General features: G+C 41.6%; 3 protein-coding genes across 5 annotated transcripts; 2 read left to right on the top strand and 1 right to left on the bottom strand.

The window, feature by feature from the left end:
- Positions 1–506: 506 nt before the first annotated feature.
- Positions 507–6,908, top strand: LOC109527364 (granzyme A-like). Of its 3 annotated transcripts, XM_019889279.1 has the most exons (6): positions 507–628; positions 734–875; positions 2,083–2,221; positions 3,466–3,611; positions 6,487–6,616; positions 6,688–6,908. In XM_019889279.1, the coding sequence occupies exons 1-6, from the start codon at positions 577–579 to the stop codon at positions 6,847–6,849; spliced, it is 771 nt and encodes a 256-aa protein (XP_019744838.1). In that variant the 5' UTR covers positions 507–576; the 3' UTR covers positions 6,850–6,908. The 3 variants fall into 3 exon arrangements, with proteins under 3 accessions (XP_019744838.1, XP_019744829.1, XP_019744819.1); XM_019889270.1 differs by lacking the exons at positions 6,487–6,616; positions 6,688–6,908 and adding an exon at positions 4,661–4,873 and having other exon boundaries at positions 3,466–3,741; XM_019889260.1 differs by lacking the exons at positions 6,487–6,616; positions 6,688–6,908 and adding an exon at positions 3,813–4,032 and having other exon boundaries at positions 3,466–3,741.
- Positions 6,050–11,006, top strand: LOC109527376 (granzyme A-like). The gene is made up of 6 exons (XM_019889293.1): positions 6,050–6,141; positions 6,247–6,339; positions 8,671–8,719; positions 9,927–10,065; positions 10,440–10,715; positions 10,787–11,006. The coding sequence occupies exons 1-6, from the start codon at positions 6,090–6,092 to the stop codon at positions 10,946–10,948; spliced, it is 771 nt and encodes a 256-aa protein (XP_019744852.1). The 5' UTR covers positions 6,050–6,089; the 3' UTR covers positions 10,949–11,006.
- Positions 11,007–13,768: 2,762 nt separating this feature from the next.
- areg (amphiregulin) lies at positions 13,769–18,867 on the bottom strand. Its single transcript, XM_019886429.1, has 6 exons — positions 18,272–18,867; positions 17,620–17,766; positions 17,268–17,493; positions 16,877–17,047; positions 14,339–14,465; positions 13,769–13,922 (listed from the first exon to the last, which is right to left on the bottom strand). The coding sequence occupies exons 1-5, from the start codon at positions 18,306–18,308 to the stop codon at positions 14,372–14,374; spliced, it is 675 nt and encodes a 224-aa protein (XP_019741988.1). The 5' UTR covers positions 18,309–18,867; the 3' UTR covers positions 13,769–13,922; positions 14,339–14,371.
- Between the last annotated feature and the right edge of the window lie 1,680 nt (positions 18,868–20,547).

Below are 20,547 nucleotides of genomic sequence, written 5' to 3'. Positions count from 1 at the left end.
TTTGGTGTGGATTGATTGCTGTTTCTTGAAAATGGTTGGCGATGTACGTTCGATTAATGGGGATATTATACAGACTCTTGACCATTAGCGTGTTCGGGACATGTGTGATAAAACACGTTCTGTATGTTGGCGCTATAAAGGCTCACAAGCAATGTCTCTTGTGTGTGTGGGCTCCTGCCGACTGCCGGAACAGCAATTGATGCGCATGTTGCCCCTGGAGGCACTGAACGTGCAATGCCTCTATTGCCTTTTCACCATGTACTGTATTTGAAAAGGAACTATGCAAATTAGGCTGTTTTGGAATAAAAAAAACAAAATCAATGTCATACATGGATCAGAGAGTTCTCTGATCCATGTATGACATTGATTTTAAAAAGGGAAAATTCTCTCACATAATCAATGAATCACTGATGTGTCTTATGGCATCAAGACATATTTTTCTTCCACGCAAGAATTGTCACAAACCGAGATGAGGGATGTGGCTTTTTTTTTTTTTTTTTTTTGCTGACTCATGTCTTTGCATCCCCCAAGAGAGTATAAAAGGTGTGAACCAAAGTGGTCTAAGAAGAAGGCAAAATGTTGTTGAGTGGCTTTCTTTCTGCAGCGGCTCTCCTCATGGTTGCGCCAAGTGAGTAAAACCCTTTGTGATTGATTGATTGATGATTGATGATTATTGATAAGTTGATTTTTTTTTATTTTTTAATTTTTTTGTTACGATGTTTGATTTTTACAGACGATGCAACTGAGATTATCGGCGGAAAAGAAGTCAAGCCCCACTCGTTGCCTTACATGGCACTGCTCGTGAAAAATAAGCCGCACTGTGGGGGTGTTCTCATCAATCCACAATGGGTTCTCACTGCTGCCCACTGTAATGAGTAAGTCATGCGCTGATATTTTCATGTGAAGAATAGCATAACATACATTTCCCCCAAAAATGTGAAAAGAAAAAAAATTCTCAATTATTGTTAATGTAAAAAAATATCATTCAATATTTATTTTTCTTATAAAATATATTATTTAAAAATTTTTATTGTATATGTAATATATGTTTTCCATCGTATTTTATGATTACTTTGAATTATTATTTTATGTTTTTATTATGACATTTAAAAATCACTATCAATGACAAGGCTTCATGAGGCTCGCGGGCGTGCTGGAGCCTTTCCCAGCCGTCTTCGAGTAGTCGGCGGCGTATAACCTGAACTGGTTGCCAGGCAATCATCGAGCACACCTCAATAAACAAACATTCACACTCACAATCACACTTGAGGACAATTTAGAGTGTGCTATTTACCTAGCATTCACATTTTTGGAATTTGAGAGTAAACCCGAGTACCCGGAGAAAACCCACGCAGGCACAAGGAGAACATGCAACCTCCACACAGGATGGCCGGGGCCCGGAATCGAACCCATGACTTCTACGCTGTGAGGCAGACGTGCAAACTAGTCGTCCACCATTCCACCCATGTGCTCATATATAATCCTATTTTTGTCAGAATCAAAAAACATGCAAAGAGAACTACGTGTGCACGACAACTTTGCCTTGGAATGCACCCGTGAGCTTTAAAAAAAAAAAAGATAGCACATAATAAAAAACGGCATAGACAGGCTAACAAATAACACAGATAGTGGCGGCATTAAAACCCTTTGACCGATGGATTGAACACAAATGGTGGAGCAGCACATGAAGACAGACAACATCACAATACACACAGGTATGGTTTCTTATCCTCTGTAAAAATGACCCAATTTCACCAAAATTATGATTCACTTACTTCAAATAATATATCTTGACAAGCAGGACAAATCAATGATTTTCCACAAGATGGCAGAAGGTAAAACCAGTGGCTCGACTGCGATTCATGCAGCAGAATAATAAGAATGTGTTCATCTAAATGGGATGAGAATTCACACTGAGTACATACGTTTGCGAGTAAATTGAGACAAGATCATTTTGTCAGTACATACTGTATAATTTGTGACGTTTTAGTTTGATGCCTTCAATAATCTGTTTGTACAAACACTGATTTATTCATGTGACTTGACCTTCACGTTCCCACCATTTGGTTCCTTTGCATACAGTCCAAAGAGCGTGTGGCTTGGTGTACATGCCATTGACAAAAGTGAAACGGCCTCCCGCCAGATAAGAAACGTCCAAATCAAAGTTCCTCATCCCCTCTACGAACGTAAGAGCAAGGTCAATGACCTTATGTTGCTCAAGGTGAGGTACATCCCCACAGAAGTCTCTCTTTGACCATCACAAGCGCTAAATGCTTTTTCTTTCTTGAAACTAGACACGCAGTTGATCATTTTTTCATGGTTAAACATTTAGTAGGTCACTGCTGAGCGAAGAAAGAAACAAAACAGAAATAATATTGATTTCTATGTGTTATTTTGTGAAATCCCAAAACATTCAGCGAGTCACATTGACCCGTGAACGTAACAGACAAATGAGGTGGCACTCAGATGGAAAATCTTGGGTGAGAACCTCAAGCTGGCCTTTCACTGAGTCTCGCCTGTCTGATTGTGATGAACAAAAATTAAAATAGTGAAAAAAATGTCACCTGAACATATTTTCAACTCACAAAATTCCAGCTTGACAAACCTGCGAAGCAAACCAAGACGGTGAAGTGTTTGGAGCTGCCCGGGAAGGCCAAAGACCCAAAAGCCGGCAGCCGCTGTTTGGTGGCCGGGTGGGGCAGGACGAGTAATGAGAACAAGAACATGTCCAACGTCCTCATGTCTGTTGACGTGACCATCATCGACAGAAAGAAATGCAATTCTGCCGAGTATTATAACAGAAAGCCGGTCATCACCGCGGGCATGATATGTGCCGGTTCGAATGGAAAAAAGGTGACGGACACCTGCAAAGTAAGTGCCATATTTGTAATTGTGTCCTTGAATCATTGAGATGTCCAAGTCTCATCGTGTTCTGTCTTCAGGGAGACTCAGGAGGGCCACTGGTGTGCAAAGGAACACTCATGGGGATTACTTCGTTCGGGCCCAAGTGTTGTGGCCTGATGAAGCCCAGAAGTCTCTCTTTGACCATCACAAGCGCTAAATGTTTTTTCTTTCTTGAAACTATGCTAACAAAACAGAAATAATATTGATTTAGTTTCACTTTACTCACAAATTTCTGTGACTGCCATGTCGTCAAAGAGCATTTAATTATTTGGCTTGTCACAATAAGTCGCTGGCACTGATTGAAGAGCAAAGATACTGTATATTATTTGCATTAAATAAATACGTTTTTTTGACCATTCATCCTTTCATTCTGATCATCACTTCTATTTGTTATTTTGTGAAATGCCTAAACATTCAGCAAGTCACATTGACCCGCGAACATAATGAGGTGGCACTCAGATGAAAAATCTTGGGTGGTCCCACCTGTCTGATTTTGATGCACAAAAATAAAAATGGCAAAAGAAAGTCACCTGAACAAATTTTTAACTCACAAAATTCCAGCTGGAGAAACCTGTGAAGAAAACCAAGACGGTGAAGTGTTTGGAGCTGCCCGGGAAGGCCAAAGACCCAAAGGCCGGCAGCCGCTGTTTGGTGGCCGGGTGGGGCAGGACGAGTAATGAGAACAAGAACATGTCCAACGTCCTCATGTCTGTTGACGTGACCATCATCGACAGAAAGAAATGCAATTCTGCCGAGTATTATAACAGAAAGCCGGTCATCACCGCGGGCATGATATGTGCCGGTTCGAATGGAAAAAAGGTGACGGACACCTGCAAAGTAAGTGCCATATTTGTAATTGTGTCCTTGAATCATTGAGATGTCCAAGTCTCATCGTGTTCTGTCTTCAGGGAGACTCAGGAGGGCCACTGGTGTGCAAAGGAACACTCATGGGGATTACTTCGTTCGGGCCCAAGTGTTGTGGCCTGATGAAGCCCCCCGGAGTCTATTCATTCCTCTCAATGGAGCAACTTGAATGGATCAGAAAAATCATGGCTGAAAATGAAATGTAATTGTCTTGTCTCTTCAGTTTACATTTCGGACCATTTCAATAAAGTTGAAACAAAAATTGTTTGCTTATACATTGATATTTTTCCAGATTGAAGTGGACAAGATTGGGAATGCGCATATGAATTTTGGTGGCAATTGTTCGTCGTTTTCAGACTTTTAGCTACGCTAAAGTTTGGATGGACGATTTACCCAGCAAAAAAAAAAAACAAAACAAAAAAAACTGCATGGATGAGCATGGTGTTGTGTTCTCCTGCTGGTCACAAGCAGCAAAAGTAAAACAAAACAGGCAAGATTGGAACAGGCGTATCTTCAGTCACTGAACTACCTGCTCAATAAACTGAGCTTGTCTGCTTTTGCTCGCGGCCTTGCTCGTGACACCAACAAAAAAAAACATGCAGGTTTAAGAGGTTAGGTAGGCAGGCAATTAGCTCTGGCAGCAAGCTGGCTAACATCACAGTCGCAGTCGAGGCAGCAATTAGCGTTGATACAGCTGACACAGTCAAGTTTAGTCGGACGAAATCCTCTTCTTACCGGACAAAGATAGATCTTGGTGTCGCAGATGCCCGCCATTCAGGCAGCTGTGGTGCTCCGCCGTTGTGGGGCGAACACTAATTCTGTCTGGCCAGAGATGCAGCCCCACGTTGTGGCGCGAGTGATCAATGCGGTTCTCATCGTGTTCTGTCTTCAGGGAGACTCAGGAGGTCCACTGGTGTGCAAAGAAACACTCGTGGGGATTACTTCGTTCGGACCCGAGTATTGTGGCCAGTTGAAGATCCCCGGAGTCTATTCATTCCTCTCAATGGAGCAACTTGAATGGATCAGAAAAACCATCGCTGAAAATGAAATGTAATTGTCTTGTCTCTTCAGTTTACATTTCGGACCATTTCAATAAAGTTGAAATTTTTTGGGCCGAAGACGCCCGCCACTCAGGCAGCTGTGGTGCTCCGCCGTTGTGGGGCGAACACTAATTCTGTCTGGCCAGAGATGCTGCCCCATGTGGTGCGAGGGATCAATGCGGGGGCGGGCGTACCCCCAGGAGCAAAACCTTTTAGATTGAAATTCAGTACATAACGACCTACAAACAGTTCGGTTTACAAAAAGCCTCTCGGAACGCACTGTGTTCAGGCACTTATTAAAAAAACAAAGCAAATCCGGCATGATTGTTACTGAACGTAAACTACTCCTCTGTTCATTCTCTCATAAACGAGCTATGGAAAAGCTAATACCCCCAGGAGCAAAACCTTTTAGATTGAAATTCAATTCATCACGACATACAAACAGTTCAGTTTACAAAAAGCCTCTCGGAACGCATCGTGTTTAGGCACTTATTAAAGAAAGCAAATCCGGCATGATTGTAACTGAACGTAAACTGCTCATTGTTTCATTCTCTCATAAATGAGCTATGGAGAAGCTAATCCCTGCGATATTTTCAGAGATTGATGTGTGAGCATAAGTAGAGATGTCCACATAAATTTTGGTGTGGATTGATTGCTGTTTCTTGAAAATGGTTGGCGATGTACGTTCGATTAATGGGGATATTATACAGACTCTTGACCATTAGCGTGTTCGGGACATGTGTGATAAAACACGTTCTGTATGTTGGCGCTATAAAGGCTCACAAGCAATGTCTCTTGTGTGTGTGGGCTCCTGCCGACTGCCGGAACAGCAATTGATGCGCATGTTGCCCCTGGAGGCACTGAACGTGCAATGCCTCTATTGCCTTTTCACCATGTACTGTATTTGAAAAGGAACTATGCAAATTAGGCTGTTTTGGAATAAAAAAAACAAAATCAATGTCATACATGGATCAGAGAGTTCTCTGATCCATGTATGACATTGATTTTAAAAAGGGAAAATTCTCTCACATAATCAATAAATTATTTTCTTTCTTTCTTTCTTTTTTTACACTTCACATGCTGCCTTCCCTGACCCCACGTCCCTTTAGTGAATCACTGATGTGCCTTATGGCATCAAGATATATTTTTCTTCAACGCAAGAATTGTCACAAACCAAGATGAGGAATGCGGCTTTTTTTTTTTTTTTTGCTGACTCATGTCTTTGCATCCCCCAAGAGAGGATAAAAGGTGTGAACCAAAGTGGTCTAAGAAGAAGGCAAAATGTTGTTGAGTGGCTTTCTTTCTGCAGCGGCTCTCCTCATGGTTGCGCCAAGTGAGTAAAACCCTTTGTGATTGATTGATTGATGATTGATGATTATTGATAAGTTGATTTTTTTTTATTTTTTAATTTTTTTGTTACGATGTTTGATTTTTACAGACGATGCAACTGAGATTATCGGCGGAAAAGAAGTCAAGCCCCACTCGTTGCCTTACATGGCACTGCTCGTGAAAAATAAGCCGCACTGTGGGGGTGTTCTCATCAATCCACAATGGGTTCTCACTGCTGCCCACTGGGTCCGCCGGGGAAGCCAAAAGCCCCAAAGGCCGGCAGCCGCTGTTTGGTGGCCGGGTGGGGCCGGACAAGTAACGAGAACAACAGCACGTCCAACGTCCTCAGGTCTGTTGACGTGACCGTCATCGACAGAAAGAAATGCAATTCTGCCGAGTATTATAACAGAAAGCCGGTCATCACCGCGGGCATGATATGTGCCGGTTCGAATGGAAAAAAGGTGACGGACACCTGCAAAGTAAGTGCCATATTTGTAATTGTGTCCTTGAATCATTGAGATGTCCAAGTCTCATCGTGTTCTGTCTTCAGGGAGACTCAGGAGGTCCACTGGTGTGCAAAGAAACACTCGTGGGGATTACTTCGTTCGGACCCGAGTATTGTGGCCAGTTGAAGATCCCCGGAGTCTATTCATTCCTCTCAATGGAGCAACTTGAATGGATCAGAAAAACCATCGCTGAAAATGAAATGTAATTGTCTTGTCTCTTCAGTTTACATTTCGGACCATTTCAATAAAGTTGAAATGAAAATTGTTTGCTTACACATTGATATTTTTCCAGATTGAAGTGGACAAGATTGGGAATGCGCATATGAATTTTGGTGGCAATTGTACGTAGATTTCAGACTTTTAGCTACGCTAAAGTTTGGATGGACGATTTACCCAGCAAAAAAAAAAAAAAAAAAAAAAAAAACTGCATGGATGAGCATGGTGTTGTGTTCTCCTGCTGGTCACAAACAGCAAAAGTAAAACAAAACAGGCAAGATTGGAACAGGCGTATCTTTAGTCACTGATCTACCTGCTCAATAAACTGAGCTTGTCTGCTTTTGCTTGTGGCCTTGCTCGTGACACCAACAAAAAAAAAAAAACATGCAGGTTTAATTGGTTAGGTAGGCAGGCAATTAGCTCTGGCAGCTAGCTGGCTAACATCACAGTCGCAGTCGAGGCAGCAATTAGCGTTGATACAGCTGACACAGTCAAGTTTAGTCGGACGAAATTCTCTTCTTACCGGACAAAGATAGATCTTTGTGTCGCAGATGCCCGCCATTCAGGCAGCTGTGGTGCTCCGCCGTTGTGGGGCGAACACTAATTCTGTCTGGCCAGAGATGCAGCCCCACGTTGTGGCGCGACTGATCAATGCGGTGGCGGGCGTACCCCCAGGAGCAAAACCTTTTAGATTGAAATTCAATTCATCACGACATACAAACAGTTCAGTTTACAAAAAGCCTCTCGGAACGCATCGTGTTTAGGCACTTATTAAAGAAAGCAAATCCGGCATGATTGTAACTGAACGTAAACTGCTCATTGTTTCATTCTCTCATAAATGAGCTATGGAGAAGCTAATCCCTGCGATATTTTCAGAGATTGATGTGTGAGCATAAGTAGAGATGTCCACATAAATTTTGGTGTGGATTGATTGCTGTTTCTTGAAAATGGTTGGCGATGTACGTTCGATTAATGGGGATATTATACAGACTCTTGACCATTAGCGTGTTCGGGACATGTGTGATAAAACACGTTCTGTATGTTGGCGCTATAAAGGCTCACAAGCAATGTCTCTTGTGTGTGTGGGCTCCTGCCGACTGCCGGAACAGCAATTGATGCGCATGTTGCCCCTGGAGGCACTGAACGTGCAATGCCTCTATTGCCTTTTCACCATGTACTGTATTTGAAAAGGAACTATGCAAATTAGGCTGTTTTGGAATAAAAAAAACAAAATCAATGTCATACATGGATCAGAGAGTTCTCTGATCCATGTATGACATTGATTTTAAAAAGGGAAAATTCTCTCACATAATCAATAAATTATTTTCTTTCTTTCTTTCTTTTTTTACACTTCACATGCTGCCTTCCCTGACCCCACGTCCCTTTAGTGAATCACTGATGTGCCTTATGGCATCAAGATATATTTTTCTTCAACGCAAGAATTGTCACAAACCAAGATGAGGAATGCGGCTTTTTTTTTTTTTTTTTGCTGACTCATGTCTTTGCATCCCCCAAGAGAGTATAAAAGGTGTGAACCAAAGTGGTCTAAGAAGAAGGCAAAATGTTGTTGAGTGGCTTTCTTTCTGCAGCGGCTCTCCTCATGGTTGCGCCAAGTGAGTAAAACCCTTTGTGATTGATTGATTGATGATTGATGATTATTGATAAGTTGATTTTTTTTTATTTTTTAATTTTTTTGTTACGATGTTTGATTTTTACAGACGATGCAACTGAGATTATCGGCGGAAAAGAAGTCAAGCCCCACTCGTTGCCTTACATGGCGCTGCTCACGATAGAGATCCCGGACTGTGGGGGTGTTCTCATCAATCCACAATGGGTTCTCACTGCTGCCCACTGTAATGAGTAAGTCATGCGCTGATATTTTCATGTGAAGAATAGCATAACATACATTTCCCCCAAAAATGTGAAAAGAAAAAAAATTCTCAATTATTGTTAATGTAAAAAAATATCATTCAATATTTATTTTTCTTATAAAATATATTATTTAAAAATTTTTATTGTATATGTAATATATGTTTTCCATCGTATTTTATGATTACTTTGAATTATTATTTTATGTTTTTATTATGACATTTAAAAATCACTATCAATGACAAGGCTTCATGAGGCTCGCGGGCGGGCTGGAGCCTTTCCCAGCCGTCTTCGAGTAGTCGGCGGCGTATAACCTGAACTGGTTGCCAGGCAATCATCGAGCACACCTCAATAAACAAACATTCACACTCACAATCACACTTGAGGACAATTTAGAGTGTGCTATTTACCTAGCATTCACATTTTTGGAATTTGAGAGTAAACCCGAGTACCCGGAGAAAACCCACGCAGGCACAAGGAGAACATGCAACCTCCACACAGGATGGCCGGGGCCCGGAATCGAACCCATGACTTCTACGCTGTGAGGCAGACGTGCAAACTAGTCGTCCACCATTCCACCCATGTGCTCATATATAATCCTATTTTTGTCAGAATCAAAAAACATGCAAAGAGAACTACGTGTGCACGACAACTTTGCCTTGGAATGCACCCGTGAGCTGAAAAAAAAAAAAAGATAGCACATAATAAAAAACGGCATAGACAGGCGAACAAATAACACAGATAGTTGCGGCATTAAAACCCTTTGACCGATGGATTGAACACAAATGGTGGAGCAGCACATGAAGACAGACAACATCACAATACACACAGGTATGGTTTCTTATCCTCTGTAAAAATGACCCAATTTCACCAAAATTATGATTCACTTACTTCAAATAATATATCTTGACAAGCAGGACAAATCAATGATTTTCCACAAGATGGCAGAAGGTAAAACCAGTGGCTCGACTGCGATTCATGCAGCAGAATAATAAGAATGTGTTCATCTAAATGGGATGTGAATTCACACTGAGTACATACGTTTGCGAGTAAATTGAGACAAGATCATTTTGTCAGTACATACTGTATAATTTGTGACGTTTTAGTTTGATGCCTTCAATAATCTGTTTGTACAAACACTGATTTATTCATGTGACTTGACCTTCACGTTCCCACCATTTGGTTCCTTTGCATACAGTCCAAAGAGCGTGTGGCTTGGTGTACATGCCATTGACAAAAGTGAAACGGCCTCCCGCCAGATAAGAAACGTCCAAATCAAAGTTCCTCATCCCCTCTACGAACGCAAGAGCAGGGTCAATGACCTTATGTTGCTCAAGGTGAGGTGCATCCCCACAGAAGTCTCTCTTTGACCATCACAAGCGCTAAATGCTTTTTCTTTCTTGAAACTAGACACGCAGTTGATCATTTTTTCATGGTTAAACATTTAGTAGGTCACTGCTGAGCGAAGAAAGAAACAAAACAGAAATAATATTGATTTCTATGTGTTATTTTGTGAAATCCCAAAACATTCAGCGAGTCACATTGACCCGTGAACGTAACAGACAAATGAGGTGGCACTCAGATGGAAAATCTTGGGTGAGAACCTCAAGCTGGCCTTTCACTGAGTCTCGCCTGTCTGATTGTGATGAACAAAAATTAAAATAGTGAAAAAAATGTCACCTGAACATATTTTCAACTCACAAAATTCCAGCTTGACAAACCTGCGAAGCAAACCAAGACGGTGAAGTGTTTGGAGCTGCCCGGGAAGGCCAAAGACCCAAAGGCCGGCAGCCGCTGTTTGGTGGCCGGGTGGGGCAGGACGAGTAATGAGAACAAGAACATGTCCAACGTCCTCATGTCTGTTGACGTGACCATCATCGACAGAAAGAAATGCAATTCTGCCGAGTATTATAACAGAAAGCCGGTCATCACCGCGGGCATGATATGTGCCGGTTCGAATGGTAAAAAGGTGACGGACACCTGCAACGTAAGTGCCATATTTGTACTTGTGTCCTTGAATCATTGAGATGTCCAAGTCTCATCGTGTTCTGTCTTCAGGGAGACTCAGGAGGTCCACTGGTGTGCAAAGAAACACTCGTGGGGATTACTTCGTTCGGACCCGAGTATTGTGGCCAGTTGAAGATCCCCGGAGTCTATTCATTCCTCTCAATGGAGCAACTTGAATGGATCAGAAAAATCATGGCTGAAAATGAAATGTAATTGTCTTGTCTCTTCAGTTTACATTTCGGACCATTTCAATAAAGTTGAAACAAAAATTGTTTGCTTATACATTGATATTTTTCCAGATTGAAGTGGACAAGATTGGGAATGCGCATATGAATTTTGGTGGCAATTGTTCGTCGTTTTCAGACTTTTAGCTACGCTAAAGTTTGGATGGACGATTTACCCAGCAAAAAAAAAAAACAAAACAAAAAAAACTGCATGGATGAGCATGGTGTTGTGTTCTCCTGCTGGTCACAAGCAGCAAAAGTAAAACAAAACAGGCAAGATTGGAACAGGCGTATCTTCAGTCACTGAACTACCTGCTCAATAAACTGAGCTTGTCTGCTTTTGCTCGCGGCCTTGCTCGTGACACCAACAAAAAAAAACATGCAGGTTTAAGAGGTTAGGTAGGCAGGCAATTAGCTCTGGCAGCAAGCTGGCTAACATCACAGTCGCAGTCGAGGCAGCAATTAGCGTTGATACAGCTGACACAGTCAAGTTTAGTCGGACGAAATTCTCTTCTTACCGGACAAAGATAGATCTTTGTGTCGCAGATGCCCGCCATTCAGGCAGCTGTGGTGCTCCGCCGTTGTGGGGCGAACACTAATTCTGTCTGGCCAGAGATGCAGCCCCACGTTGTGGCGCGAGTGATCAATGCGGTGGCGGGCGTACCCCCAGGAGCAAAACCTTTTAGATTGAAATTCAGTACATAACGACCTACAAACAGTTCGGTTTACAAAAAGCCTCTCGGAACGCACTGTGTTCAGGCACTTATTAAAAAAACAAAGCAAATCCGGCATGATTGTTACTGAACGTAAACTACTCCTCTGTTCATTCTCTCATAAACGAGCTATGGAAAAGCTAATCCCTGCGATATTTTCAGAGATTGATGTGGGCATAAGGAGAGATGTCCACATCAATTTTGGTGTGGATTGAAAATGATTAGCGATTTACGTACAATGATTTTGAATGGGCACATTTTTTCCGGTTCCTCAGCTGACTCCCAATAAGACACGGGAAGCCGGAGTGGGGGGCGTGGCCATATTCCTGAGTGAAAAATAGGTTTTTTGAGAGCAGTGGTAGTTCTCGTTCAGCCTCCCTTCTTTTTTCTTAGTTGAGTGTCAGCAAAGCTCAAGTTCATGTGAACTGACACAGCCTGTTCTCAAGATCTGTGAAGCCTGCACCACACAGGAAAAATAGGGCTGGTGGTGTACTCAGATGACGGCACAGTGGTCTGAAGGTGTTGGTCTGAAGGTGCCGGTGGGTGTGCACGGAGACCACCAGCCACAAGAAATATGTTTCAAAATGACAAGAACAAGAACTTTTGTTCAAAAATAGATGATACGCTCTGGTTGAAATCAGTTTTGGGCGCCACCCAAAAAATTCTGTCTCATACAAAGGCAGTTAGCTTTCATTACCATAGCGATGTCAAGCTGTTGTTGCAAACTTAGTAATTTAGTGGCTAAAATAAGCTAAATTTATGACTCTGTATTACTTACTAAAAAAAAAGTGATGAGCAAAAATTCAGCAATTTTTCGCTGCTTTATTAGAAACTCCCTTGAGAGCAGGACCAGTTCATCTCGCTGCTTCCAGACTAAAAATATTATGCAATGTCACCACTGGCTATTTCAACCAACACATCAAGGCGCCTTCAGTGCGAGTTTGTGTTATTCTGTAAAAATTCTGAATCCTGATTGTCAACAAAGAGGCTTGTTTTTCAAACTAAATAACAATACCAGAAAGGTTGAAGAAAGCAAATCCAAGCAACACACATTCGATATTTCTTTCTAAAATTACCTCATAATGTAGACTACAACTGACATTTATTTGTCTTAAAACAATCAAAAATCAAATCAAATCAAATTTACAAACAAAAAAAAGCTATTGTGCATCTCTGTTGTTCAAAATATGACGAAAGAGGTCACCTTCAAAGCTGCCGAGAAACTGACTGACAGCCCACATAACAACAACGTCTGATTTAATGACAGAAGAAAATCTTGTGCCACTTCCATAAAAAAATGGTGAATGACTGAGAGATAAAAGTGGAACCACACCCTGGAAATTCCAGGTGTCCTTAGTTTGAACTCACAATGAAAGGTCTTGGACTGACCAGCCAGAGCTGCTGTGTTTACCTGGTTGCCATGGCGACACACACAATAGCTCAAAGGCCCACTCTCACCGCACCCATACAACCTATTTTATCAAGTGGATGAAAGTAACTTCAACAACCGCCTATGCCGCGGGGATCACGCGCTCGTGCGTACACACACGCACGCACACACACACACACACACACACACACACACACACACACACACACACACACACACACACAGGAAAACATAGGTCTCCACATACATACATTTCCAGATTTGTGTGTGAGTGTGTATGTATATATATATATATATATATAAAAATAAAGGGTTTGGTTTGCATCTCTCCAATAAAAGGCAATTCGATACGTGGGGTGCAAATACACGCGTGTGTGTGTGTGTGTGTGTGTGTGTGTGTGTGTGTGCGTGTGTGTGTGTGTGTGTGTGTGTGTGTGTGTGTGTGTGTGTGTGACAAAAGGCATTCCAACAAACACAAAAGTCAGACCCAAGTAAAACTGAGAGACTTTATTGTTGTTTAAATGTCATCTTTTTTTTTTTTTGCTCCCAGAGGCGAGATGACGACAGTTTCTCTGACCTATCACAAAAGCAGTGCAATAAATAGAAACAATGCTGTCTGTCGAGTGAATGCTCAACATTCCCGCCTACAGACATTTGTGTAATACAGTAATAATAATCATAATAATAATAATAATAATAGTAATAATAATAATAATAATTCAACATACGCACACTCATACAGATAAATAATGACACTAAATAAATTAAATGCTCAGAAATTATGGACCGTTTACATTGCATCTAATGAAGCATTCATTGAGTCTTCAGCTTCGGGTCGTCTGTGAGGAAAGTGATGGTGGCTGCGGGGAGACAAAAGATTGGACAATATTATTTCATTTTCGCGCATTGTATTTTATGTGAATCCTTAACCAAGTACAGTTTTGTTACAGTGGCTTACAATAATCATAAATATACTTAGTTTTTTTTCTGTGCCTTGTTTTTGATGAACTATTTCAATGTTACTCATCACCCTGGCACCCGAAAAGCTTTTTTCTTTTTTTTTTTTTTTTACTTTATTGTGTTTGGCTCATGAGAGACCAACACCACCCTTGACAAGAAAAATCATGCACCACCAGCACACATGCGGGCTTGTTTTGGGATTGTTTATCAGATGGAATTTGGAGGAATAACGCAAGCAGACGCATACACGTTTGTCATTTCCTGTGAAAAAAAAAAAACTGCTGTGATTGAGTTTCAAACATGTTTCACAATTTACCTTTTCCCAACTCTCTCTCTCGCTCTCTCTCTCTCACACCACAACATCACTGACAGGTTTCTGCAGCTTCTGCTGCTCCGACCAGCTGCCCAGGTAGGACGCCAGGAAGTTTTTGTGCGACCTGTAACTACAGAAGACGGCACGTAAGCAAACAGATCAAAAGTGAGGCCTGACATTTATTTACTGTCATACAAACAAATCACATCTTGACACACCATTTTTGACACTGCTTTTTTTCTGAGACATATTTACAAATAACAGATTTACAGACATTTAAATAAGCAAAGGAAAGAAATAGATTTAAAAAAAACGTATCGTGAAGTTGATTTTTAAAAAATTGCTTAAAAACTTAAAAGGTATGAGGGAGGGGAGAGCATAGTTTGTACCCAGGATTTAAAACCATTTGTACGTATTCAAATAATCTATTAAACTGTCAATTCATCAATGAATTGGATAAAAAAAACAAACTTTGAGTGTCCATTCTCATATTCAAATACAGCCCATTGTTTCAAATTGACAGCGCAGAAAATGCGAAAAATTCAGATTCAGTTTCTAGTTTGGTTTGTAACGTGTCAAAAAATTTGGCAAAAATGTTGAACAATGTTTGCAAATGTTTTCTTATAAAAATGTTAACAAAGATAACAAGTCAGCTTTGATGGAAGACTCCAGAAATCTGAGAATATTGGCTGTTGAACAGGCTAAATTGTTGAATATTTGGACATTTTTTTTAATTGAATGAGGCCTTGAAAAAAATGTTTTGCTTTTTAAATGAATTATCGATTCATTTGAGAATCGATTCATTTTCAATTCATCGGCTATCTTAGTCTGGTAGTCTGGTTTTGTGAACAGGAATCCAGAAAAACGACTGAAATCTTTTTTTTTTTTTTTTTTAATTAGGAAATCCATTTTCCTAATTTGGATGATTTTTCATTTTTCATCAATCTATAACTGTCCAAATCTTCAATATTCAGTCAAATGCAGAATATGGATAGGGCCTATCGATTCAATTTGTACAATAAATTGACGTTAGAAATCGGGATTGCTCCACTTTCTTTTTACGATCGTCTTCACCTACTTTTGTGACGTGGCGCCCTTCTCGTGATGTTTTCATCGTTCGTATCATACATTCCAATAAATTTAGTGCCAATTGAGTCATAACATCCAACGTGACGGACTTTGGCCCAGCTTTGAAGATATTTGGTTACATATTGATGAGAGGATTGCAGGTGAGCTGTCACGGACCTTCCTTGCGCCGCCGCCCGCGTGGCATGGGTGCGCTAGGGTGTGTTGTGTGCTTTCTGATGTGTCGGCATATTTAGAGTGCAACTCACAGGATGTGGTCCCTCATTTAGCTTGGTTGTTTGGGTGTTTTTAATCTGATGTAATCGACATCAGATAGAATCAGTGCATGATTTTTCTGCTAGTCACCAGACGTCGCTTTGCTCTTTCTTGGGCACTCAGTGAAATGTCTGAATTTCATCACAGACTAGAGAACACGCTTCATCATTTGGCATTTTTTTGCTCTTGTGAACTAAATATGGTTCAATCTCCTCAAAGTGTTCCGTAAAAAATAATGATCGAGGTGCAGCGGTATAAATTAAGTATACATTATTCGAGGGGGAAATTTAAAAAAAAATAAAAATCACACAATAGCTTCTACTCAGTGCCATTCGTAAGGCAACCTAAAAAAATGCTGAGAGTGATATCGTTCTAATAAGATAAAATATATCACTAATTTTTGTCTGTTACAATTCGTTTTTTTTTTTTAACTATAAAGACATTTTCAGTGTCTCTCCTACAAAACACAAACGCACCATTGGAGCAGTTGTAATGAAAATTTGATATTGATGAGGTTAAGATAGCTACTACTCCCTATTAGGGATGCACTATAGTTCGTATCGGTTCCAATACTGCAAGACTGCATTAAGCCTCAGTCCCCCCCCCAAAAAAAAAAAAACAACAAAAAGAAAAAGCTTCGATACTACGACACAGATACCACTTTACCAGCCTGATTTCTAGGTAGGGAGAGAAGGCACCATGTGGAGATACTTTCGTGTAAATCATGGATGACACCACTTTGTAAGCAAATTATGCTCTGCAAAATCGACGATGAGCCCACCGACTACTCTGTTTGAAAAAAAGTGGATCCGGATCATCCTTATGTTCTATAATCATCGGCACTCTCATTCAAAATAATTTTTTTTTTAAATCACATTTTCTTTTGGGACATTCTGGATTGGCTCACTTTCTTTATTTATTGTAGATAGATTTTGGAGAAATAAAAAGAGAATTTCATGTCTACAATTACTGCACAACTCGGCAACACACCTCCTGACTAAGACCGGAAAGCAATTTATCTTATCTTTGCACTGGCTCCCCATGTGTTTTAGGATTGATTAAGGCTTTTATGATTGATTTTTAAATGTCTTAATGGTGTAGGACCTTCATATCTTTCAGAACTCCGTTTTTAAACTCACGTGAAGCACCTGGAGTTTCTTTTTCTTTTCATTTTGTTTGTATAAAAAGTGCTGTACTCACTGTGCGCAGGCCATGAGGATGACGGCAGTGCAGCTGATTAAGGACAGAACGATGGCAGTGATGACCAAGGCCATCTGGACCCACTCGATGTCGACGGTGCGCTCGGACTGGGGCCCGGTGTTCCCCAACACTTGGATCCCGCAGCGCTCGCCGTGGTAGCCCTTCATACAGCTGCAAAATGGTCAAAATTATTCAGGACAGGCAGCCCAAAAAAAAAATGTCAGGGGATAGGTTTAGGCCACAAAGGGCTTCCGGTGTAAAAACTGTGCCCAACATATCGTGCGAGTAACTTGCTGTGGCGACCCCCTGACAGGCGAGAGTTAGCTTCTTCTTGCTCTTCCCACCACGGACATTCCCCTCTCTATAAAAAAGAACTTGTCTGTGGACTCACATGCAGACGGGCTCTCGCAGGCCCTCCATGCGCTGGCAATAGCCGTGGATGCAGTAGTCCAGGTGAGTGGAGGTGCAGGGGTCCTCGGTGGGCTCCACGGCGGAGGTGTGGCCTTGAGTGGAGAAAGGATGCTCGGGGTTGAACGCCGTGGTGCCCTTGCTCTTCTGCTTGTTCTTCTTCTTGCCTTTGCCTTTCTTCTTCTTCCTGTCATCTCTCAGGAACTCACCTGGAAGACGTTAGGTAGGAAGCTATGGATGAACTCTGTGCATTTCCTGCATTGAACTCTGTACAAAAAATGTCTTCTTCCTTTAAAACGAAGCACTTTTTTTCACTGGAATGTAAAGAAACGTACTTGCGAGTTCCTCAAAGTCCACGTCGTCTTCAACATCGCCTTGGAGAACCCGGAGGCCCTCCCCTGAGGCCAAGCCCACAGTCACACTGCCGAGCTCACCAGACGACGATGCCTCAGATCCCTGAGCGGCCAGAACACTGAAAAGTACTGAAAACACCAGAGAGGACACGTAAGCCCGGACACACCTATATACAAACATATACATACCGGTACATGTACATACCCAGATATACGCATAGATACATATACATGTTCATAAATATAAATACACAAAAACACACATATGTATATCTATCTATATACACTCTACTGTATATAGATATATAGATATAGATAGGTGGATCCATTTGAGGATGGTTCAGTCTGCTTTCCCATCATAGATGATCGAGTAGTGCCTGTCTAGGACTTGAACAGATTAATTGTTGAGAAGCACACAATTTCTTGTCACTTATTTATAGTTATTTCTCATGTGATAGTAGAAAACACGTGGTCTGCATGAGCCAATTCGCCGTTCAATAGCGGTGCTGTCACACGAGCAAAAATTCCTTCCTCCTGCCAGACGAGTCGTCACTCGCATCGACCTTTCTCATTTTTACCCTTCCGCTCGCTTTTCCTCGTCCGTTGCGTCAACACGACCAAGGAGTTGACTTACCGGAGCAGAGGAGGCAGGTGAGGATGAAGGTGTTCATATCCCAAGAGAGAGAGTGTGTGTGTCGGAAGGTCTGCTAGTCCGACAAGTGTGGGTGAAGGAGGCTGTGCTGTGCTCACTTAACCTGTGCTGGGATTGTGTGCAGCCTTTATAGACGCACGCCTGCCTTTGTGGCCCAAGGAGAAATAGGGCTGTCCGTGTGTGTGTGTGTGTGTGTGTGTGTGTGTGTGTGTGTATGTGTGTAATGATTAACAAGCCTGGGGCAACAGACACATTTTGCATCCCTAAACCACACAAAAAGGACACTATAGAGCAATAATGAATGAGAAACAGCGTATATTCCATTCATATATTCCGTCTTGGTTCTCCTGGTCATTAAAAAAAAAAAAACCTCACTAGCCACATTTTGTTCTTCCCTCCTTAATTGTTATGACTTCCTCTTTCCTTATATGGTCACGTAAAAAATTGTAGGTGCGCATTCGTCTGTGAAAATCACATGGTCATCCGGGAGTTGGCACTTGAGGTTTTTTTTAAGTGTTAATTTTCTTAGTTTTCAAATTTTGAATTGATGAATAATTTATTAGTAAGCCCTGAATTGTGATGGTAACCATTCAACTTAACGACTATACTGGCTTGTTCATCAAGAATGAGGCAGAGGTTTTATTCCTAAAAAGGTTTTCATTTTATTGAAGGGAAAGTCTAGTCAAACATTTTCTGTACAATAATATGTTCTATCCGGCCTGATAGTCGAAACACGGTATTCTGATTAATATTTGTGGAAACTGATTTTAAGCTAAGTAGTCAAACCCACTTATCTTTATCCATTTCAGGTGGCGGTCATTTTGCGACTTGCTGTCGACTGAAAATGACATCACAGTTGCTCGGGTCTCAGGTAACGACCAATCACTGCTCACCTGTTTTCTGAGTTTGGTCACATGACACTCACAAGCTGAGCCGTGATTTGTCATTGGTTGTCAACTGTAACATTATGCACAAATTAAACATTAAGATCACGTAAAATGAATCCCGAAATGTGTTTCGAAACACATTATACATGTGTAATCATTTATTTCATAACAGATATATATTGACATTTTTAACTGTATGTGTGCGTGTGTGTGTGTGTGTGTGTGTGTGTGTGTGTGTGTGTGTGTGTGTGTGTGTGTGTGTGTGTGTGTGTGTGTGCATTTGTATCAGATGAACCGATGCCCCGTGTTATTATTCTTGTACATTTTCGGCAGGGCAGCGAGGGTGTGAGCGTTGTTGTTGTTGTGTCTGCCCATCCTCGCTGTCTCCTTGGAATCCCTGTGTGTGGAATGCTGGGAGTTCTCGGCACGTTTTGTTCTCTCACCCCAACATGGGTTACGTGTCATGGCGTTGGAAGAGCCCCTTGATATTAACGTGGGTGGAAAGTCTGACAAAAAGCCTTGGGGGAACCACCTCATCGCAGCCGCCCTCACACACACACACACACACACACACACACACACACACACACACACACACACACGCACGCACACACGCACGCACATACTGCATCTTAAGACAAAATATAAAAATAGCTTCATCTGTCAGGACAAAGTGTACCAATGAAACTGGAGTGTCTGTGCAATTAGGAATTAGTCCAGACACACTCATTACATGCACTTAAGTGTTCTTTCAGTGTCTGTGTACAGAAATATTCCACAACCCTGCAATATTACCATAGAATATTAATCTTGTAATGATGCTGATGGTGTAGTGGTACACTCGCTGGACTTGTGTGTGGGCAGCGTGGGACCGGGTCCCACTTAGTGATGATGCGGGCATGAATGGTCGTTTGTCTCTATATGTGCCCTGTGACTGACTGGCGACCAGTTCAGGGTGGAGTCTGCCTTTTGCCCCAAGTTAGCTTGAATAGGTTCCAGCCACTCCCTGTGAACCCTCTTCAGGATAAGCGGTGTTGAAAATGGATGGATGAATTGTTCTTGTCAGATTACGATTTTCCATCCAGACAAAATACCTCGTTGTGTCTTGTAAATATTACATTTTATTTGCTGAAAAAAGATGATTATTTTTGGGTCCTTGGGGGAAAAAAAAACCATTCTCCCCACATCCAAAATACTTGGAATTCTCCGTGAATGTCGACACTTTGGTCATAGGTTCCATCCATCCATTTTCTGATCCGCTTTATCCTCACAAGGGTCGAGGGCATGCTGGAGCCTATCCCAGCTGTCTTTGGGCAGTTGGGACACCCTGAACCGGTTGCCAGCCAATCGCAGGGCACAAAGAGACGAACA

This window comes from Hippocampus comes, unplaced genomic scaffold (assembly GCF_001891065.2).
Source record: "Hippocampus comes isolate QL1 unplaced genomic scaffold, H_comes_QL1_v1.1 scaffold155, whole genome shotgun sequence".
NCBI classification, from domain to species: Eukaryota; Metazoa; Chordata; class Actinopteri; order Syngnathiformes; family Syngnathidae; genus Hippocampus; species Hippocampus comes.
The sequence above is the reverse complement of the archived record's forward strand: the minus strand, read 5'-3'. Positions and strand labels throughout refer to the sequence as shown.